This window comes from Colletes gigas, unplaced genomic scaffold (assembly GCF_013123115.1).
Source record: "Colletes gigas isolate AHSC1104 unplaced genomic scaffold, ASM1312311v1 Colletes_gigas_Sc00016, whole genome shotgun sequence".
Lineage (NCBI taxonomy): Eukaryota > Metazoa > Arthropoda > Insecta > Hymenoptera > Colletidae > Colletes > Colletes gigas.
Genome location: NW_025106645.1, coordinates 2,219,954 through 2,241,146, shown reverse-complemented (window position 1 = coordinate 2,241,146; position 21,193 = coordinate 2,219,954). Strand labels below are relative to the sequence as shown.

At 36.5% G+C, this 21,193-nt stretch overlaps 3 protein-coding genes across 7 annotated transcripts in view; all 3 read right to left on the bottom strand.

Annotated features, from left to right (window-relative positions):
* Positions 1-11: 11 nt before the first annotated feature.
* LOC122400146 (phosphorylase b kinase gamma catalytic chain, skeletal muscle/heart isoform) lies at positions 12-5,084 on the bottom strand. 2 transcript variants are annotated; one of them, XM_043401433.1, is made up of 9 exons: positions 4,641-5,084; positions 3,792-3,961; positions 3,422-3,706; positions 3,242-3,332; positions 3,004-3,140; positions 2,557-2,654; positions 2,157-2,240; positions 1,260-1,418; positions 12-1,080 (listed from the first exon to the last, which is right to left on the bottom strand). In XM_043401433.1, the coding sequence occupies exons 1-9, from the start codon at positions 4,730-4,732 to the stop codon at positions 946-948; spliced, it is 1,251 nt and encodes a 416-aa protein (XP_043257368.1). In that variant the 5' UTR covers positions 4,733-5,084; the 3' UTR covers positions 12-945. The 2 variants fall into 2 exon arrangements, with proteins under 2 accessions (XP_043257368.1, XP_043257369.1); XM_043401434.1 differs by lacking the exon at positions 2,157-2,240.
* Positions 5,085-5,413: 329 nt separating this feature from the next.
* Positions 5,414-12,984, bottom strand: LOC122400145 (coiled-coil domain-containing protein 93). 2 transcript variants are annotated; one of them, XM_043401431.1, is made up of 15 exons: positions 12,489-12,984; positions 11,901-12,014; positions 11,732-11,826; positions 11,547-11,658; positions 11,323-11,481; positions 11,043-11,234; positions 10,905-10,919; positions 10,753-10,803; positions 10,584-10,685; positions 8,047-8,261; positions 7,494-7,810; positions 7,294-7,414; positions 7,147-7,231; positions 6,809-6,962; positions 5,414-5,527 (listed from the first exon to the last, which is right to left on the bottom strand). In XM_043401431.1, the coding sequence occupies exons 1-15, from the start codon at positions 12,537-12,539 to the stop codon at positions 5,508-5,510; spliced, it is 1,803 nt and encodes a 600-aa protein (XP_043257366.1). In that variant the 5' UTR covers positions 12,540-12,984; the 3' UTR covers positions 5,414-5,507. The 2 variants fall into 2 exon arrangements, with proteins under 2 accessions (XP_043257366.1, XP_043257367.1); XM_043401432.1 differs by lacking the exon at positions 10,905-10,919 and having other exon boundaries at positions 12,489-12,982.
* Positions 12,985-15,266: 2,282 nt separating this feature from the next.
* The window catches only part of LOC122400175 (proton-coupled amino acid transporter-like protein pathetic), a 53,416-nt gene continuing 47,489 nt past the window's right edge, over positions 15,267-21,193 (bottom strand). For all 3 annotated transcript variants that reach the window (XM_043401490.1, XM_043401488.1, XM_043401489.1), the window contains exon 5: positions 15,267-19,848. In XM_043401490.1, coding sequence (XP_043257425.1) covers positions 19,255-19,848 — 594 coding nt within the window. In that variant the 3' untranslated portion in view covers positions 15,267-19,254. The remainder of the gene's footprint in view (positions 19,849-21,193) is intronic.

Genomic DNA, 21,193 nt, shown 5'->3' with positions numbered 1-21,193 from the left:
TTATTGCTGTACTTAATGCTCACTTATTATTATTAATGTTGTACAAAATATAATTTAACAATATATTACAGTAAAAGTATTAGTAAAAATTTAATTTTGTATGTGTTGCTGATTTGTAGTAAATTATGTAACTCTTATTTATGTGGCTACTGGATATATTTTATAGAAATGTACAAACATAAGAAATATAGTCATGGAACAAAACGGTAATTCTTTATGCATATACTGTATTTTTATGTTTGTACGCATAAGCACCTTTATCTACATTCAACATATAATTATTTTAAAAGTCTTAATTCCTTTTTTAGCACACGAGGAAATTTGTTCTCAAACTTATTTTTTTTTATTTGAAAATAAGTTGTTTTATGTTATATTGTGCTATGAAAAGAGCAGTAAATACTGTAAAGAAAAAATTATTATTAATTTAAGATAGAATATTCAAAAAATAGTTTCACAAACTGTTTTGAATATAATACTTTATCTAAACACAAAACACACTCCAAAAGTGTGATGCTAAAGGTTTGTAGCATATCACTAACATAATTTTTCACATTTCTTAATATTTTCTTTTTTTGTTTGAGAAGTTTATCATTTCTATTTATTGAGCAGCACTACACTTTTAAATAACGAATAAGACCATATAACAGGCCTATAGAAACAATAAATATGTAAATCCATTCTTACATAAAAAAATTTGGAAATTCAACAATCCAATTAACGTCTTCCATTATTTTACAATATCTAAAGACAATTAACACGTGACGACGTTTACCTAATTTTACGGCAGATTTAAACAGAACCAAGAGAAAGTATTGACACCTACCTTTTGGCAAGTTACTTATTTTTTTACTGTTTTCTTACTGAATATTTTGTTTAGATACTGTAAATGTCGACTAACTAAAGAATTAATAATTTTAACTAAACAATGTTTTATTAAAACATTGGTTATCTGCTCAAATTACTAACATAAAGGTGCTTCAGTTCTGTCTTTGGTGTGTTTTCAAATAACGCGGCTCGATTTTGTCCTTCTCCCTTTTTTACCCAATGACCATAAACTCTGAATGCACAACCATCGACGACCTATAAAAGTTATACAAGATATTACTTTGTATAACTTACGATTCAATCAACTAACTTTATTTAATTTATAAATTAATTTATAAATTATATAAAGCTTTTTACGTAATTAACATAAAAATTAATTTCATTTTATAATATATATTTTTTATATATTTGTCAAAAGAAATACGAAACAGTACCTTTCGTAAAATTTTAATCCTGTAAGGATCAGTGCATGCCACATGGGTCGAAAGAGGCTCGGGTGTTGTATGGAGCCGTTTAATACGGACAACCGCACGAACACAAATGATAGCTAATTGGAATCTTTTTCGTGCGTTAAATGATTTTGCCTTTAATTCCTGTACAAAATATAAACTAAGATAACAACGGGAAAATATTTAAATAATATGAGATTTCAATGTTTATTAAGCAGTTTCCTGTAATAAAAATCTCATTAAACAACAACAAATATGTGTTGTGTAAAGTAAGAGAGTAATGTTAGTAATGATATGCATACTAAAACAGTGGATTAATTTAGATTTTTGCAATGTGACTGTTGTTTAAAAATTATCTTGACAACGGTTACGCGAAAAGTATAGACAATTAGTGACAAATTAAAATGTGTATATACATATATGTACACATAAAAATTTCAAAACACTGTATGCTTTAAATTCTTTATTTTATCATGCAAGAGTAGTATTAATATTCCCATTCATATTATCGATTCATTCCCAATGATTCATGTCCATGCTTTGATAAATCTTTATCATGCTTTAAGCCAAAATGTGATGTTTTTTTAAAAAATATATTATTTGTTATAAATCAGTTATCCATAATTATAACCGATATTAACAAGTTTTTATGCTTTGCTCCTTACTTTTTTGTGTAAATGTTCCGATGTAATATACTTCAGTATACTATAGAGCACTGAACGAAATTACAAAACCAACTAAATATATACGTTTTATGTATACTTTTAATCAATTTCAAATATTAATCAAAACTAAACTGTTAATTGTTATATATTATGTAAAAACTATAATCAAGCGAATTCACACTTAACAGCAAACAAAATAAAAACAAAAATAATTTACCAAAGCTAACTGAGATATCCTACTCAGACGCCGAGAATTAGTTGATAGTGAACGTTTTAGTGGAGCGATGTCTTGATCCCACAGCTGTAATTCCAGTAATTTTCTATTTATATTGATATTATCGGTTTTGTTCCTTTATAAAAACCGCTTCCAAATTAATACACTTTATAAATCTGACTAAACGTAAGTTCGAAAAATGATACTCGGTACTCCGTTTACGAGAGTGGTTAAGCAAGTGCGTTCTGCTATGAATATATATATAGTGTTGAACACATAAAGCAAACAAATAAAAATGTAAACTTAATTAACTATAATTTTCTACGAAGTGATAAATGTTTGAGAACTGTTGTTTTCTATTTTACATATTGTGATACAAATTGTATAATAATGAAAGACTTACCACTGTATGGAAAAACGAATGATCTAATGCTTCCTTAATAGGAATTCTCTTCTTGGGCTCAATGACTAGTAACTTTCTTATCAGATCTTTTGGGGCTTCTGGAAATCAAATCAAAGTCAAATCATTACACCAATTTAAAAGTACATTAAAAAGCCATAAAATAACGAACTTATACCGAAAATATTTACAATAGGCAATCTTATAACGTTAGAAATACGCTCCGCGCGTTGTAAACATTTGTAAAGTATATTTGTAGTTTTCGAGCGGATATTAATTCCTTTGTTAAAACTTCTCGAAGTAAAACAATTACTATATTTTCAAACTAATATTTAACCATCGACGTAAGATTTGGAGGAGAGAGGGAATGTGTGTCAAAAATATAAAATTTCCCGTCGTCGTCGATCAGATTCTCCCGAGAAACATATAATAATAATAAATAAAAATTACCTGTTATGTCTGCCCATTCTGGGGATGTAAAAGAGTACTTCCCCTCCATAATATTTCTAAGCATGACCATCTGTTTTCTATGCCAAAATGGAGGACAACCAACTAACAATGTAAACATAATTACTCCACAGGCCCATCTGAAAAATGTGAGAAAAAAAAACAGAAAAATTCTTGTATTACTGTGTTTAATTGTACAAATATCTAAACAATGGATCTATACTAAATCAAATTGGCTTACATGTCAACTTCGTATCTATAGCCTTCTGCATTTTCAAACATATTGCACTTCAGCACCTCTGGTGCCAAGTATCCAGGAGTACCACAGAGATCTACAACAGAAAGTTACTAATCAAAATTAGACATTCTTATTGATTATGCGAATGCATTGTAAACTAGGTTTTATAAAATAATTACAAACCATATAATTTGTCCTCTCCTTTTAATACTCTGGCGAAACCAAAATCTGTTATTTTCACATTTAAATTATCATCCAGTAATATATTTTCTGGTTTCAAATCTCTATGTACTATTCCTTGATTATGTATATGTAGGACTCCTTCAAACACTTGTCTCATGATGTAACGTGTTTTTTTCTCGGAAAGAGTAACAACTGATGTGAGGTAGTCGAATAACTCTCCATTTTTACAAATTTCAAAAATTAGAAAAATGAATGTACTAGACTCAAAGACATCGTGCAATTCAACTGGAAAAAATAAAAATCATCGATTATAAGCGACAAAAATGCTATGGAAACTATTTTCTTTGCATTTATATGATTGGAAACTTACTAATATAGGGATGACCAGCTACTCTACGAAGAATATGCACCTCTTGTAATGTAGCATCTTTCATAGTATTACCATCATCATTAGTTTCATTACTAATATCAATGATTTTAGCTGCATATTCTATGCCTGTTTCTTTTTCTATACATCTTCTAACAGTGGAAGATATTCCTCTATAAATAATATTACATTTCATTTATCTTGAGAAACATTACTTTAAAATTGATTATAAAAGGATAAAGAATATTTTTAAAAAAAACTTCGGAACAACAGAATATATTTCGTATTTACTTATATACAGTATTATTATCTTTTTGTCTCGTATTAACGTCAGTGCTGTATAAATAAACATCTTTAAAACTGTAAGTGACATATACGGGTGCATTTGTGTATGTTCCTTTTTATTTTGTCAAGAATTTCGATACTAATATATCGTTTGCTGCGCCTTAATCGATTTATACAAAGAATTGAATGCATTTCGTAAAATGGTATATCGAGACGTAATTGTTTGACACAATGAACCTTTCGTTTTCGTACAGCGTTTCGTCAATGTTGCAAATAGTCTGTCTAAAACTTGAACCATGATTTTGAACGGGTTTTCTAATTTTGATTAGACTAGAAAACAAAGTGTCGTTGGATACGATGCGTTTAACTTTATTGAATTATATAATTGAACAGGTTAACTTGTTCGTTCGAGGCGGCAAATCCCACAGTTCGTTTATTGTAATTGCAATACACCAGAGTCTAATAATATAAACAGAAACATATCTATCATACTACGCGTGCTTGCTGAACAAATAAAAATAGTATGCTATGTTGTTATTATCTTTTTTCAAATATCACGTGACGAACCTTCCAAGGATTTCTTTGGGTTCATATTTCGCGTAGAATCCTTTTGCCGCGTCTTTGTCTGGTAGGAGATCGTCCCCTTCGTCTTTTGCCATCTTACACGCAATAATTTTTTCATAAGAGTATCACATTAATAGCCACTGTATAGATAGCACATGTTCCTTTAGTTTGAAAGGAACAAGCACAAATGGATGGTTCTTTCGCCCGTTACGATTATCATATTACGTATCTTTAGAGAGCGTCGCGTTGGATCTTCGCTACATTCTAAGAAACGTTAACAAACGGATCACTGATCACAGTACCACGGAGAATGGCTACGATAGATCTTCGAAAAGACGGAGAAAACACGCGAACACATAAGCACTGTAAAAGGAACAATGGCGATAACTAATATAAAGTTACTAACAAAGAGGGCTCTGATCAACTGGCGGAGTAACGAGGAAAACACCAACTGTGCAGTGCATGAAAGGGAAAACAGACAAGCGACAAGTAGCAATCTATTATCGGGCTAAAATTGCTATCCCAAGGTGTGCATATATTATGCGTTGATCTATACTTTATGCAAAGACGAATCGCATCATGTGACTTACAGTTGACTATTTTAAAGTGGTATAGCTACAATTATTGCGTCAAACTATTTTTTGGCATCCTTTGAACTTCGAACTTGGACAAATTGATTCTTTTCACTAATCTGTCGAACCACACAAAATTAATACTTGCACGGGGACAAAAACAAACTCGATAAGGAGGGAGGTGAGTGAACAAGCCATATTTTTAGAGGGTTTATGCGAAATTTTGTTACAAAATATACATTTTAACAAGGAACAATCTCATTTTCAAGCTTCGTTTTTTTAATTTTGTCAATCCAAGTTACCCTCGCGAGTATGAATCTGAAAAACAGGAACGTTTGGTATATATGTATGTATGTACTATTGATATACAGGGTGTCAATACATCAACTGCCACAGGTTTCTTTGAGATTGTCCAAGATAATTATGAAATTCTTTATTTAATACTTGTGAGAAAGTATTTTACGCAATTGTAGAAATACGAACAAAATAAAAAAAGATAATCGTTTTATAAATTTCGTAACGAAAGATGTTTTTCGTAATATTCTATAACTGTGTTTGTACTTTGATGTTGATGAATCAGTGATACAACATAAGAGTTCTATTGTTTCTTAGATTACCAAAAAAAGAATCTTATCGCTATAATCGGAAATCTCAAGGAAAATAGCTCGCGGTACTTTGTGCGTGACACCCTTTATACAATAAGAATATAAATAGAAGCTACCGCTGTGTCGCTTGCTCCTTACAAATTTGGCCTAAACGTTGATCGAAATTGCATTGTTCGTACGATGCATCCTCTATTATTTCTTTGATATGTTAACACAGCCGACGGGACTCATAGAAATTACATTTTCATGGGCATGTTTAAACAAACTATTTTTTTAAGTAATTTTAACAGATGATCTGTACATTAAGATCGATAAATACCTTGAAATTCAAGGTTAACTTTTCTCAAGGTCAAAAATTATGACGTCACGCGTTGCAAATTTTCATTGTAATTCATGGTAGAAAACCTTCATACGGTGACAACTCGTCACACTTCACGCGCCATATTGTACAAACATGGGGCGTGTACACATAACGTAAATTCACACAAGCATAGTAACAAAAGTTAAAATAGGGTTTTAGAACAGGGGAGGGAGGGATATAGATCGACAGTATTATTAATCTGCATGGAAGAGTTGTTTCTAAAAAGCGACACAGATCCTAGAAAATATACCCACCAATGTTTTGATACCACAAAGTGTCTTGATCTATATTATATTTTCCTCGCCATAAATAAAGAATTTAAAAAAAGTATTATGACGTGCAGCACAAATTTATAATTTGCTTCTAAGATTGTACCCTTTTCTTATTTTATTTTAACACGCACACTTGTTAATTTATTCAATAATATAACAATTACAACAATTTCGGTGCAAGCCCCGTTATTTGTGCGATCATTTTTTGCTAGCTGCAACGAAAGTAGGAACACTCATCAATGCCCGTCGGCTAAGTGTTAACGTAGTATTCAAGTTCTTTGACGGAATGAGTAATTGCAACAAGAATATATGGATTCCATGTGTCTCGAGATAAGCGAAGAGAAGTCTGTTATTTACGGACCACGCAGTTGCGCGAGCAAGGCCTCATTTTTGCGACATTCAATAGTGAGTTGCCTGACCGCGGCAACGTATTTGCGTTGTTGTTCTATCAGAGTGGCGAGTTGTCGACTAAGAGCATCCCTCCTGTTTTTCTCATCGGCGCATCGTTTCTCCACCTATGGGAACACACGATCCTCTTATCGAAACGCAGCAATAATTTGCGTGCTTGTTGTTCCAGAAATTAATTAATTCAAAATGAAACAATATTTCGTAACAGTTTTCGACGTTTTCTCCTCATTTAGTTATATAAAAAGAATATCAGTAATATTATTCGTATATTATCGATTAAATATTCGTTACCTTCGCTTTGTTGCTTTTCACGCCCGCAACGATCGCTTCGAATTGTCTCAAGAATTGTTCCTTACCGCTCGTCGATGCCATTGCTCTGATAAAAGTATAGTTATTATCAATAAACGATGATAAATACAAAATTGATGAAACGCTTACCTGTTATAATTATCTTGGATAGAATTTAATAACGATAACTCCTTGCTCAAGTACAGCTTCGTATCGTCGAGAGTATTGTACAACGTGTAATATTGTTTTGTTTCTTTATGCTTAGCCGAAACTGCAATATAAACGATAAGAAAAAAATTATTAGCGGAATGATTCAGCGAGTATCGAGGATTAAAAATAAATCGACGAACCTTGATTGTACAGTTCCATAAATCGTTTTTGATATTGCGCAAGTTCAGAGCGTCCTGGAACATCGTCCAATTGTCTGACCCAGTAAGCAGTTGCTCTACTCTGCGTGGCCAATTGTAATCTCGCTTTCGTAACTGCTTCTGTTTGTTTCGCGTACTCCTTCGCACGGTCTTCTGCCTCCTCGGAGGTGCCGCTCTTGATTTCTTGAAGTTTGCCACGCAAAAGATTCAAATCCGAGTTACATTGTTCTCGAAAATTGTGCTCTTGCTCCTTCAAACCGTCGTGCACCAAAAGCAGCTCTTCCAAACGCTTGTAAACGCTGAAGAAACAACAGAAATGGAAACTCTCTTCAACTTCTAGTTAAATACATTTTCATCGAACAAATCTTGATTTTCGAGAAAATTTTTGACAATTGCTTTGTCAAGTTATTCCCTATCAAAACATGTGGAGACACCAATGCTAATAATATTACTCAAAGATTATTATTTACATTATCTGCACAAGAGTGGCGTATGATTTTCTTAAAAATCAAATCTCAAATTAAAGGATAAGTACCTATCGTTTTCATTGATTCCCATTTCTTCCGCTTTTTTTAACGAACGCTCGATATTGTGTCGTTTCGCACGAGATTCGTTCGTTTTATCTGTCAATTCTGAAACCTTGGCAGACAAGCTGTCTCTCTCTTTTGTCAATTTTCGCGTTCGATTTTGGAGCGCCGCCTTTTGCTTCTGCAACGCGGTCAACGCTGTAGTGTTTATGCTGCCACTTTCCTGCGATTAAGCACCGATTAAAGTTAAATCTGCAGTTTGCAATTGTACGAAGGAAAAGGACGGACTTGGTCGAACTGCCGAATCTGGATCCGATAGCTTTAACAACTGAACAATCCAAGCCATGGATGGATTTATTTCTCTCTGCGCCTAATACTCAAAAATAGCTGTAGCCTATGCAATATTTAACGATATAACAGATCAGTCCATAAGCTCATTCGCGTTTTACAACACGTGTGTTGCAGGAATCAGAAAATACGTTTTGGACTTCGTTTATTTCTTCTTTTTTTTTATATATATGTTACAGTGAAACACCGAAATCTAGAGAATGTCGACTTTCACCGGTGAATGTCAACATTCACATAGTCGCTTAGTGTATGTCCGAAATATTTGCTAAACACCCTTATTTCTGACTTACACCGGTAAATGTTGACATTCACCATGCACTAATGGCGAGTGTTGAACATGTTGGAGATTTATATTTTCTTCTCCGTAATTCAGTCGCTATAAAACGTCACAAGGGTGACGTAACATTTTCGCCTCTCTTTCTGAAAGGATCTAACCCAGACCTAACCCAGATCTAGTCTAGATCTAATCCAGACCTAACCCAGATCTAATCTAGATCTAATCCAGACCTAACCCAGACCTAACCCAGACCTAACACAGACCTAACCCAGATCTAGTCTAGATCTAATCCAGACCTAACCCAGATCTAATCTAGATCTAATCCAGACCTAACCCAGACCTAACCCAGACCACTCTATTATTAAATAGGATTTTTGAGTCATATAAAATTATTTCATAAGAATGTTATTGTATACCAGGTCTGGGTTAGGTCTGGGTTAGGTCTGGGTTAGGTCTGGATTAGATCTAGACTAGATCTGGGTTAGGTCTGTGTTAGGTCTGGGTTAGGTCTGGGTTAGGTCTGGGTTAGATCCTTTCAGAAAGAGAGGCGAAAATGTTACGTCACCCTTGTGACGTTTTATAGCGACTGAATTACGGAGAAGAAAATATAAATCTCCAACATGTTCAACACTCACCATTAGTGCATGGTGAATGTCAACATTTACCGGTGTTTAGCAAATATTTCGGACATACACTAAGCGACTATGTGAATGTTGACATTCACCGGTGAAAGTCGACATTCTCCAGATTTCGGTGTTTCACTGTAACATATATATTAGGTGTACAAATGAATAATCCAGATTATCTTAAGCAGTTATAAAATCAAGTTTAAAGTCAATAGATTTTCACGCTCTTTTGCGGTCATATAGTGTTGACATGTAGTTAGTTAAAACAAAAGATCCACGCACCCGTTTGGTTGTCCAGGCGGCAGGGGGAGGTGAACCCCTACGTGGCGGATAGGGGTAGCCACTGGGATGGGATGCGGGGATGAGGTCATCAACCTGAGAAGGCTCGTGGTCGCATCCTCGCATGAGATCCCGGAGGTGGAGCGAAAGCTCCCGCGGACCAAACACCGGTATGAATATGTTGCGTGTGCGAATGTGTGTATGAGTGGACTGGGGCATGGGATACTTGCCGCGGGTTTCACCCAAGGCTGCAGGTTGGCCAATTGGCTGTGACCAACGTGGCCATGTCACGGGGCCGCAGGCGCTGGTGACCAGGCGCTTGCGGTTGAGTGGGAATGCGGTGGAAGGTGTACCTCTCACCAGGAGGGGCCTGAAAAGGCACGGTGCGGCGGGGGACTCTGTGATGTCTCACTAGAGTTCCCGGTCCCTCGCCAGGCGCCTGGGTATGGTCACCGTGGGGTTTTAGCCGGTAAGAGTCCGGCACTACCCGTGGGTCATCCCTTCGAGCGAGCCCACAGGTGTCCATGAGGATTTCCCCACGTACAAAGAAAAACAAACGATAGTTTAGCGAAAGGCTCAACATAACCTTCAAAAGTATTCAATTCAGTAGAGTCGAAAATGGCAACAGATAAGGTGCGTATCCGACACTGCTGCATTCCTTACGAATTCCAACAAGGGAAAAATGCTGTAAGAGCATGCGAATCGATTTGTTCCTTTCTCGGGTGAAGGTGTTGTATCGTATGATGTGTGCATGTTTTGGTTTAAGCGGTTTGAAAGCGGTGATTTTTCCTTTCCTTTAAAATAAACATTGAATGTGGCTGAAAAAATTGGATTATTCATTTGTACACCTAATATCATTTCGCTATGAACACTGTTTAAATTCTTTGTCACGCTACAGTACGTACTAATACAGAATATCCTAACATTTTAAAGACTACGATGTAAATAAGGACCCAAATGCGCACGAACTTATTATAGACTGACCTGATATTTGTTTTGTTGAAATGAAATTTACCTCCATCTCGGAAGTCGACATCGTATATTCCTCAGCCACTTTGGCGATCTCTTGAGCTTGGATCCCAACAATGTTCCCTACCGCTTTGATACTTAAACGAGTCTGCGTAGATAATGAATAATAAATACGTAATTAGTAGTAATTAATATTTATCCGTATAACAACCTACCGAACTTTCTTCGATAGCTGCCAGGTTTTCAGCCAATTGTTCTGTATTTTCCTATGGAAACGTGAAACATATTTTAACTAAACCATAAACATATAACTATATTTAGATAAAAAACACTCAAATCACAAAACAGTAATCTTAATAAGACTGACCTGCAATGGGGGATCCTGTGCAACGCGTGAAAAGGGGATTTTATTTTATAATAAATTCAATTCTAATTTTTTATACCTCTACATTCGATGTACATATATGAATAAATAACGTGTAAGTCTAACTGAATATATTCTCACTTTTTCTTTTAATTCCTCTTTTCTATCACTGTCCTGAGCTGTGTCCGAAGTTGCTGCTGTTGGAGACCCAACAGATTTTGAAGAAAAGTATAAAGGTGCTTCGTATTCTAGGACTGTACCAAGAAATCTAATAGACTCGTCTCTGGTAGCACCGTCTTTGTACTTGAAAAGACGCCGAGGTTCATACGATTTCTGCAAAATAATCGTAATTTTGATGAACTCAACAATTTTTAATGTATCCGTTTCTATTGGGACACTCTGTATACCACGTAGATCTTACCTTAACCAGTTGAATGTTCCGTACCAGATTGTCTTTGACAATCTTTGCAGTACCAGCATCTTCAACGAAAGTGTGCTTTTTATGGAACTGATTCAGAGCAAACGATCGCACGAAATCGGCCGTCTCTTCTCGCGTTTCCATCGATCGTTTGACTAACCACTAAAATTTATACCATTTAGCTGATCGTAATAAATCGTTGTCTATCGCGGGAGTAGATTGTTTACCTGAATAACAGGAAAAATATGAATGCAATCTAATCCCTGAATTTGATGAGGTTCTATCCTGTATGGACAATTCATGTTGGGTAACACAGCCACAATTTTCTCAGTTAAAGATCTACAAATATACGTACAGAATAATATTATATATAAATCTTTGAACGCTTCGAATACTTCACGCGTGTACTTGCATTTTTTGACCTATGGTTAGATTTTCCTGAAACAGTAAATCGACATCTACGTCGTAATTACAAGATTCTATACACCAGGTCATCCCACCGATCACCTAAATGTTATATTAATTTAATACGTTTTGTTCAATGTTTTAATTCTTCCAACAAGGTTTATATCTTTGCACACCTTGTCAAAATTCGATAAACCTTTTATTCTGGCTCGAAAATAGCCTGCCGCCAGAAGTAGATCGATAATATCTTGAAATCTCTTCGCTTGTTCCTCATCCTCGCGTACATCAGCCTGATAACATTTACAATATATTTTTATTTATATTTCCCGCTCTTCGTTCAAATACTCGCTTGTTAGTACCAGAAACGCGCGACAGATGGCGTGAACGTTTCGAAATAAGAATCGCGTACACTACAAACTCTAGACCGATGCAAATAGTATAAGTTATATTATTTGAGTGACAAGTGCATCAACAAATATAATAAATAAAACCATAGTATAAACATAAGTTACGAGCATATACGTGGAAAAATTCGAATGTAAATTGTAACGAAAGTATGTGAACCGTAGAATAGAAAATAAGGAACGATGAAACGCGGAACGCACAGTGAAAAAATATCGAAACGGTACATCGCGTGCCCCATTATTGACGTATTGTAAACATTCTATTTATTTTCGATAAATGAAAAGCACTGTTAATTATCGGGGTTTTAACGATGAACTTTACAGATTCGTGAAATCATGTGATTAATACTGTAAACATACCTCAGTCGATTCCGAGCTTTTCAATAATCTTTTCGATACGTCGTTTAACATAGTTGTATCACGCCGAATTTAAAAAACACAACAGATAATATTCGTGTGATGTATACGAAAGGAGCTATCGAATCGTCTACTTGACAGTATTTCGCTACCGACTGTCACTTGACATTGTCGATTCTCACCGTAATGTCAGCCATTTTGCTCGCGTTACGCCCATCAGAGTCGAACCTCAAGATTCGTTTCCATGCATCTGTTGGATCGTTTAAACTTTTGCAATGGTATTTAACTAGAAATAGCGTAGGGTTACGTTCGTTCGTTTAAACCTAAGTGATTTTTATTAAATGTATTCCGAAGCGCGAGACTCTTTCCAAAGTTAAATTTCATTGGTTCTTAAAGAGTTAGAGTTAAACTGTTCATAGGCAGCAGAGTGCTATTATTTATAAATAGAAATTTAGAAACGATAACCCTATTTTATTAAAATATTATTACAATAATGCATTTTTCTTGAATTTTACGTACAAGGAATACTTTATACTTTCAAAATATCTTTCTACCGTATTTTCGTGGACAAATATGGTGCATTATATTTGCTTCCTAATTGCTCATTCAATTTCAGACGATATAATTTAGTAATAACTAACTGTATTGTAATTGTTTTCAGAATATTTAATAATATTGATTGGAAGAATATTTCTATTATTCTACCTAATTTGATTGGTGTTCTATATAACATTTTCTATATACATTTAACGAAAAGTATAATGTGAAAGGGTATAAGAAAGGAAGGAGTACTATCCGCTACTTTTCGAAAGTAACGCTGCACGCGGCAGGAATTTTAATTTAATTCGAGCTTGACTGGCTCGAAACCCGCGACTTACAAATACGTAAATTTTTAAAAATGATGTTATACTATACAGGGAGTTCGGCCACCCCTGGGAAAAATTTTAATGGGAGATTCTGGAGGCCAAAATAAGACAAAAATCAAAAATACTAATTTGTTGATGGAGGCTTCGTTAAAAAGTTATTGACGTTTAAAAATTCCGCCTGTACTGAATTTTTTTCTAGAAAGTGGGTAGGATTTTGGGGGTAGCTCTATTCACCAAAAATTATTGTAATTGACCTCTGCGACCAAAAATAATTTTTCCAGGACGATTTGAAATTTTTTAATTTTGTCAAAAAATTTCACACATTCACGAATTTTTTTCTCGAAAGTGCGTAGGATTTCGGGGGTATGCCTAATGACCAAAAATAATTGTAATTGACCCTCGCAATCGAAAATAATTTTTTTAGAATGGTTTGAAAATTTTGTTTTCGTCGAAAAATTTGGGCACCTACTCGAATTTTTTTCACAAAAGTGGGTAGGATTTCGAGGGTATGTTTAATGACCAAAAATGATTGTACTTGTCCCCCGCAACTAAAAATAATTTTTCCAGAACGATTTGAAATTTTTTAATTTTGTCGAAAAATTTCACACCTTCTCGAATTTTTTTCTCGAAAGTGCGTAGGAATTTGAAGGTATGTCTAATGACCAACAATGATTGTAATTGACCCTCGCAATCGACAATAATTTTTTTAGAATGGTTTGAAAATTTTTTTTTCGTCGAAAAATTTGGTCTCCTACTTCCTGTCGATTTTTCTTAAAAATTCGTTTACCATTTTTAGTAAATTTGGTTGAAGCTGTACGGAAATGTTGTCTAATACTTTTTTTGTAGATATCCATGACCTCTACATCAGAAATAAATTTCAACAAAATACATTCACTATTGCAGGAGTTATGGCCGTTCGAAAATTGGACCAGTTTTAGGGTTTTTCTCACTTTACGGTGTCAGGGAACAACTTTTTCAATATTGTTAGAATTTCTACATATTCTCCACTAAAATACGCGTTGTTTGCATTTTGAAAAATTAAAATCCTCCAATCCGCTCAGGAATTATGACATTTTAAAGATTCGCATTGAATTTCAGGGAAGCATATTAAATTTTCGGCAATGAATTTTTTTCTTGAAAGTGTGTACGATTTCAGGGTATGTCTATTCACCAAATATGCTTGTAATTGACCCCTGTAATTAAATATAATTTTTTTAGTATGATTTGAAATTTTTTAATTTCGTCTAAAAATTTCTGTACCTACTCGAATTTTTTTCTCGAAAGTGGGTAGGATTTCAGGGGTATGTGAATTCACCAAATATAATTGTAACTGACCCCTGTAATTAAATATAATTTTTTTAGTATGATTTGAAATTTTTTATTTCGTCTAAAAATTTCAGTATCTATTCGAATTTTTTTCTCGAAAGTGGGTAGGATTTCAGGGGTATGTGAATTCACCAAATATGATTGTAACTGACCCGCACAACCGAAAATAATTTTTCCAGAATGATTTCAAACTTTTCGATTTAATTTTTTAATAACTTTTTAACGAAGCTTCAATCAAGAAATTGATTATTTTGGCCTCTAGGATCTCCTATTAAAATTTTTCCCAGGGGTTGCAGAACACCCTGTATAGTAGAAGAAAGTAATACACTGCCAATCATAAGTATTAGAACTTATTCGAAACGTTCTCAATCTTTAAACTATTATAACTTCGTGGAAACAAGTCTTACATCAATCTTCCTGGATCCATTTCATAGGTTGAACCATCAATCTGGGTTTTAAATTAATAGAGACTCTATTCTAGCTTTTAAAAAGTATAACTAATTAATATTGTCAGTTTATAAGTTCCAAGGGACGACGATTTAAAATTTGATCTAGGACGAAGGATACTAGGCAGAAAAGGACAAAGTTGTTACTTTTGCAAAATCGATTCATCGTGTATTAAATATCGCAACATTGTTTGGTACAATGACTGACAAATTGACAGCGTGCACGTGAAACGATATATCATTGCGCGGCAACCATTGCCACATAGTACGCGCATGTGCGATCGATCATGGAAGTCCGAAGTACAAAAGCAGCGAAACGGCATGTATATTTCCACAAATTGCGACACCTCAAAAAATTGAGGCTCACGTTTCTGAAGGTCTTGTTCGAAAAATATAAGTCATCGTACAATATGGTAGAGACTATTCGTCTGGGCTGTCCGTGTGTCTGTGTATACGTGTAGATACGTGAAAAAGAAAAACCATCGATGGATAAAGAATGGACGAGTATAGAAGTATGGTGAAACATGGATGAAGCTTGGCAGAAATTCAGCAGTTTCCTGGGGTCCGACGAGGAGCAGTTTCTTTTTCTAAACTTTTTTTCTAAAACGCTTGTCTGCAACGGCGACGACGAAAATGGCAATAACTACCGTGCATCCGGGTTTATTGTCCTCCGAACGTGGTCGTACGATATCGTACGTCTGTTCGTCGCTATGCAACACGCCACCGTCTTAATCTTTACGATTCTCGTGAGACGAAAGAGAACCAAGGCACTAAAATTCCGGTGTCTCGAAGCGAGAACGAATTGTACAAATAGTAGTGACGCGCGGTTCCACGTCAGAACAACGATCGAAAATAGTCTGAACGAATGGTCGGCACTTTTCTCGCTGCGTGTGGGCGCTTTGACATCACAAAACACGCGTCCTCGGAATGATAGAAACAGTTTTTTAAGAACAACGAAGGCTGTGCTAAAAAATTTTTGCGTATTATCCGACTAAATAGAAAGCAATTGTACGAGTCTTATTTATTTTTTCTTTTTTTTCTTTTTGTACTATTCCGTGACTTTTGGACTCTTCGTTTATTCTCTCCTTTCGTTTTCTTTTCGTCAGTTTACCGTAATTGTCCCGCGAAATGTTCGTCCAACTAAGCGATTCGATGATAGAAAAATAAGAAATTTTCGTTAGATGAGCACATTGGCCTTGACACCCTCCCACTTTTATCGTCCCTCGACGTCAAATCCGTCAGAATCGACCTTCTCGGTGTCAGGTTATAGATGCAATTAGCTTCTTAATCTCGCGCGTTGACGCCAACGACGCGTCGGTGTCTCTCGCTAAAACTCCTTACAGACTAGCAAGCGGTGCATCACGATATTCTCACACCTACGTACCATTCTGCCTCTTACCCTTAATTAGTAACCATTTTTGTACGTTTTTTCGTTTTGTGCAACAAGGCACTAGGAACAGATCGGCAGTTTCCATCGGAGTTACGTCGATCGATTACGTCGATGGAGACTAAACGTTCACGCTTATCCAATATCGTACAATAGAATCGAACTGTCCGTTAACGCGCCGACCACCAAGCTAATTTCGCGATGGCCGCCGTCCTAACATTTTTCATGATTCACCGTTGCCATTTTCGATCAATTTCCAGCGTAATTTTGAACGGCCATTCTTTAAAAAACATGATATCACACGGTAGCCCTTGGTTTTCCAACTTTTGGTTATTCGTTCAACTGCACGCGTTCTCTCCGTGAACGTATGTTCTGCAATAAATAGCGAGTACAAATCCGAAATATTTAATACGAAAATTTTGTTTAATCTAATAAATATTACTTTACAAGCTTCGTGGTTTTAACTTGCCTTTAAAAACTAAAAATATCACTTTGTTTCGTCCTAATATTACACTACTAAGATAAAACTTTAGCACGCGGGGCCTTACAATTAAAAAAATCGCAGCGTCACCGTCGATTGACCAACATGGCGGTCGAAGCGTTAATGGGTATCGTAATAACTAGAACACTTCGCCCGATAGGGAACAAAGTTATCCTCGGAATATGTCCAATCGCGAATATCATCGACGGTTACATCACCGACAATTCGATTCCCAAGTTTAAAAGGCTCCCGATCTCGACTTGAATTTCAATCGACAAACACGTATTAGATCTCTCTTCGACGATTGACGTACACACGCGATCGATCCGACGATCGCCCGACGAAACCTTTTATCTTACAAATCGTTCTCTCGTCGCGGCAAATTTGAACGAACACACTTTAAGGCAAAAAAAAAAAATATATATATATATATATACGCGAACGGTCTTCTGTTCGTAGGTAAAAACGACGCTTAAGTATAATTTACATATCTATACCCGTACGACGCGTACGCAAGCTACTAGAAAAGAAAAACCGTCCCGCAGTTGTGAGAGTTTGTTAAAAATCGATGAAAAAAAAAAACTTCGTTCAACGCGAATAAATAATAAAAGAGGAGGGGAGGAAAAGAGCGCGCCTCTATCCACGTCCTTAATACTCGTCTCTGAACATCCGGGGTACTCCGAGCCATGTTGTGCCATTGACTTTTGCTCGGTTAATCGCTCCAACGTACACTGACGCGCGATAAAGCTCATTAATGACGCGCACGTAAAAATTAGGTTCTACAGATTCGAACGCGTCGAGGATTCTACTTATCAATCAAAAAAAATGTGACAGTTTCTTTAAATTTTCTCGTCGTCCTTAGATCAGAATTTATCGAGGTTGAAATGGTTTGTCTCTAAACCATGTAATTTCCTCTTCGTGACAAAAATAATATGGGCGAATAAGTTGCACGATCGACTCTATATAAACCAAGATTAACCGGAGGATAAAATATTCAGCGTACGAACTGGTTCACTGGATCTCCGATAATCGATCGACTTCCGGGATCTATTTGCTCCGTGAAATGTAAGTGACCGTTTGGAGCACCGGATCAAAGTGGAACGCAGACATTAATGATTCTTACCGCGCGTTATGGCGTACGGCGTTGTACGGCGCGACGTCAGCAGCGACGACTCTGACGCAGATCGGCGAAGATCGATCGATGCATCTCTAAACGCATACGTCAAGCCCGTTATTCTTCTATACGATACATATTTCGGTTACACGAGTTTGCGGGGAAAAAACGAAGCTACGTCGAAAGGAGTTCGTGTACAAGTGGTTTAGAAACGGAATGACGTCCGTGGACAGTTTTGCAATTGTCCCGCCGGATGACTAATGCAAACGCTAAGAAAAACGGATAACTGTACTACTCGTGTATCATCTATTACGCGTACGTACTGTTACTCCCACTCGTATTCGTACACTATAGCGGTGATTCGCTATAAATGAAAAGAAACTTGTCTCTTATGAATGTTCTCCATTTATTTTTATCAAATGTTCTTTTTATTACACTGTGTTTAGTTTTTTTTTCGTTCTTTCTTTTAATATTAACCGTTAGAGAAGTATAATATAAACTGTGTACAATAACGATAATTCCGATAGAACGTGGTCGGTTCCCCAACTGCAGCTTCCACTGGTGTTTCCAACGTGGCACGACCGTCGATTTGATTCTAATTTGATGCACGAAGAAATGGACTCATTCGTAAGAAACAAGTTTTTCTCGTTTATAGTGAATCAACATTGTACGGAGTACGAGTGGGAGTTGTGTACCTAGAACTACGGAACGAAGGAAAGCGGACGTTCACGGATACAATAGTTCGGATACACGAACACCTTTCCACGCGTAACGACTAACTCTCTGTCTACGATTTATAAAAGAAGAAAAAGAACGAAAAGGATAGTATGAAAAACTCAATGTGGGCTGTTTTATAGGGGGGTAAGGCCCATCTACGCGACGTCTTCGTCGTCGGTACGGTCGTCGTACTACCGATGTGGAAAGAGAAGCAGCGAGACGAAGCTAGTAGTTCGGAGCTCGCGTGGCCGCGTAACTCGTCCTGGATGCTCCAGCGGCGGCGGCGGCATATCCCACCGTCCTAGTCGTCGTCGTCCTGGTCGTTCGACGAGCCCGCTCCCGTGGAGCGCGGAAGGTGTCGAACACGCCGGCATCTGTGGTACGCGCTGAGCGATTATTCCGTCGCACCGCAGCTCCTTCGAACCCGGCGCTTCATTTCTTCTCCTCGAGGATCTCCTGGATGCTCACGTAGGTGCCGGTCAGGAAGCCCAACACGCCGAACGAGATGATCGCCAGGTTCTTCCAGAGTCTCCAATAAAAAGCGCCGAGACCGTTCTCTTGATCCCAAACGGTGACGAGTTCGATCACGGACGGGAACATCAGGCCCAACGTGGACAGACAAACGGCACCCACCAACGATATGAACGGGCCCAGATTCGGAATGGCGATCGCCACGCCCACGGTGAAGATCACCAGGCATATACGGATCCCGTACTCGGCGATCAGCTTACGCGAGCCGAAGTATTGCTTCGCGTTCTTCCAAATGATCTCCATGGGTACGTAGAATTGCAAACCGTAGGTGAGGAAAATGGCGACGGCGATCATGAGCTTCGCCGCCTGGGCCAGGATCTCGTCTTGCTCAGGGTTCAGTGTGATCGAAGCCTGCGTGTTCTCACCGTATCGCCAGTAACCGAAGAAACCGACGGTGCTGTACAACAGCACCACGAAGAACATGCCGGTGTTCAGGACCCCGGGGCAACCGATGAAGTGCGTGGGGGTCTTCATGTTGTTCTCCAGAGGCATCACCTGGAAACATAGGAATTTCGATGGTTAAAGAATGCTGGTTGAAGCTAAATGAAGCTTCCGCGAACCGGAAATAATTCTCAAGGAAGTGGATGGTACGGTGGTCACCGGTGTCCGCCGCTTTGAAAGTTTCTTTGAGATATTTACAAAAAACTAACTGTAATATTTGGAAGATTTTTAATAACGTTACTGGCATTGGGGATGCTATGACTCTCCTTGATACACTGCGTAGTGTAACCTAATCTGAACACGAATATGGGCGAGACAATACTACGTAATGCATATATGAAACTTTTTTATCTTTGTGTTTTTTTTTAACGAAATTTTTACCAATGTATTTGTGAGTGTTTACTGATTAAAATAAGTCCAAACACGATATAATTTGTTTTTAATCTACTCCTAATAGAGTATAAGATCGTGTAAACGATTAAATACGTCCTCATTAAATACGCAAATACGATTCAAGTTATACAGTAAAATTCCTACTGAACTATACCTACATATAAACTGATAAAAACGAGGAATATAATCACAGACGAGGTATACGAGAAGACCTTACATCCAACGTATTTTTTCGGCTCATTTTTCTAGGGTTCTAGGGTTCTCCCATTTTGTTATGTCATTCATAACATTACCAACAGATTACAGAAATGAACACAAGAGGAAGTGAGACAGAAAATGAAATTACAGAAAAATTTCTGGCCACCCATTATATTTTCGGTAAAGATTTTTTGTCTCAAAAGTGGGTAGGATTTCGAGGATATGTCTATTGACCAAAAATGATTGTAATTGATCCCTGCAAACAAAAATAATTTTTCCAGAACGATCTGACATTTTTTTTTTTCGTTGAAAAATGGCACCTAATTAGATTTTCAGTAAGGAATTTTTTTCTCAAAAGTGCGTAGGAATTCGAGTGTATGTCTAATGGCCGAAAATGATTGTACTTGACCCCCGCAACTAAAAATAATTTTCTCAGAACAATTTGGAATTTTTTAATTTTGTCGACTATCTGTACGTGCCCCCTGTCGATTTTTCTTGAAAATTTGTGTTTATCTTTACTAAGCACAACCATGGATAATGTAGTAATACAATTTTTTAATAAAAATTCCTACGCTTTATTTGTCATCTGTTTAATATCGATGTCACTGCCGGATGGATGCGGCTGTGAATTCTTTTTTTGTGTGAAATATAATCCGTAACATTTACCTAAGAATAGTCAGAACTCTACTGTATCATGTTTGGTATTATTTTAATCAGGAAAACCTCACAAATATATTAGGAATGGTCCCATTAATACAAAACAAAAAGTAAGCAAGTTTCACATTTTGTAATTCTCATTTATACCTCG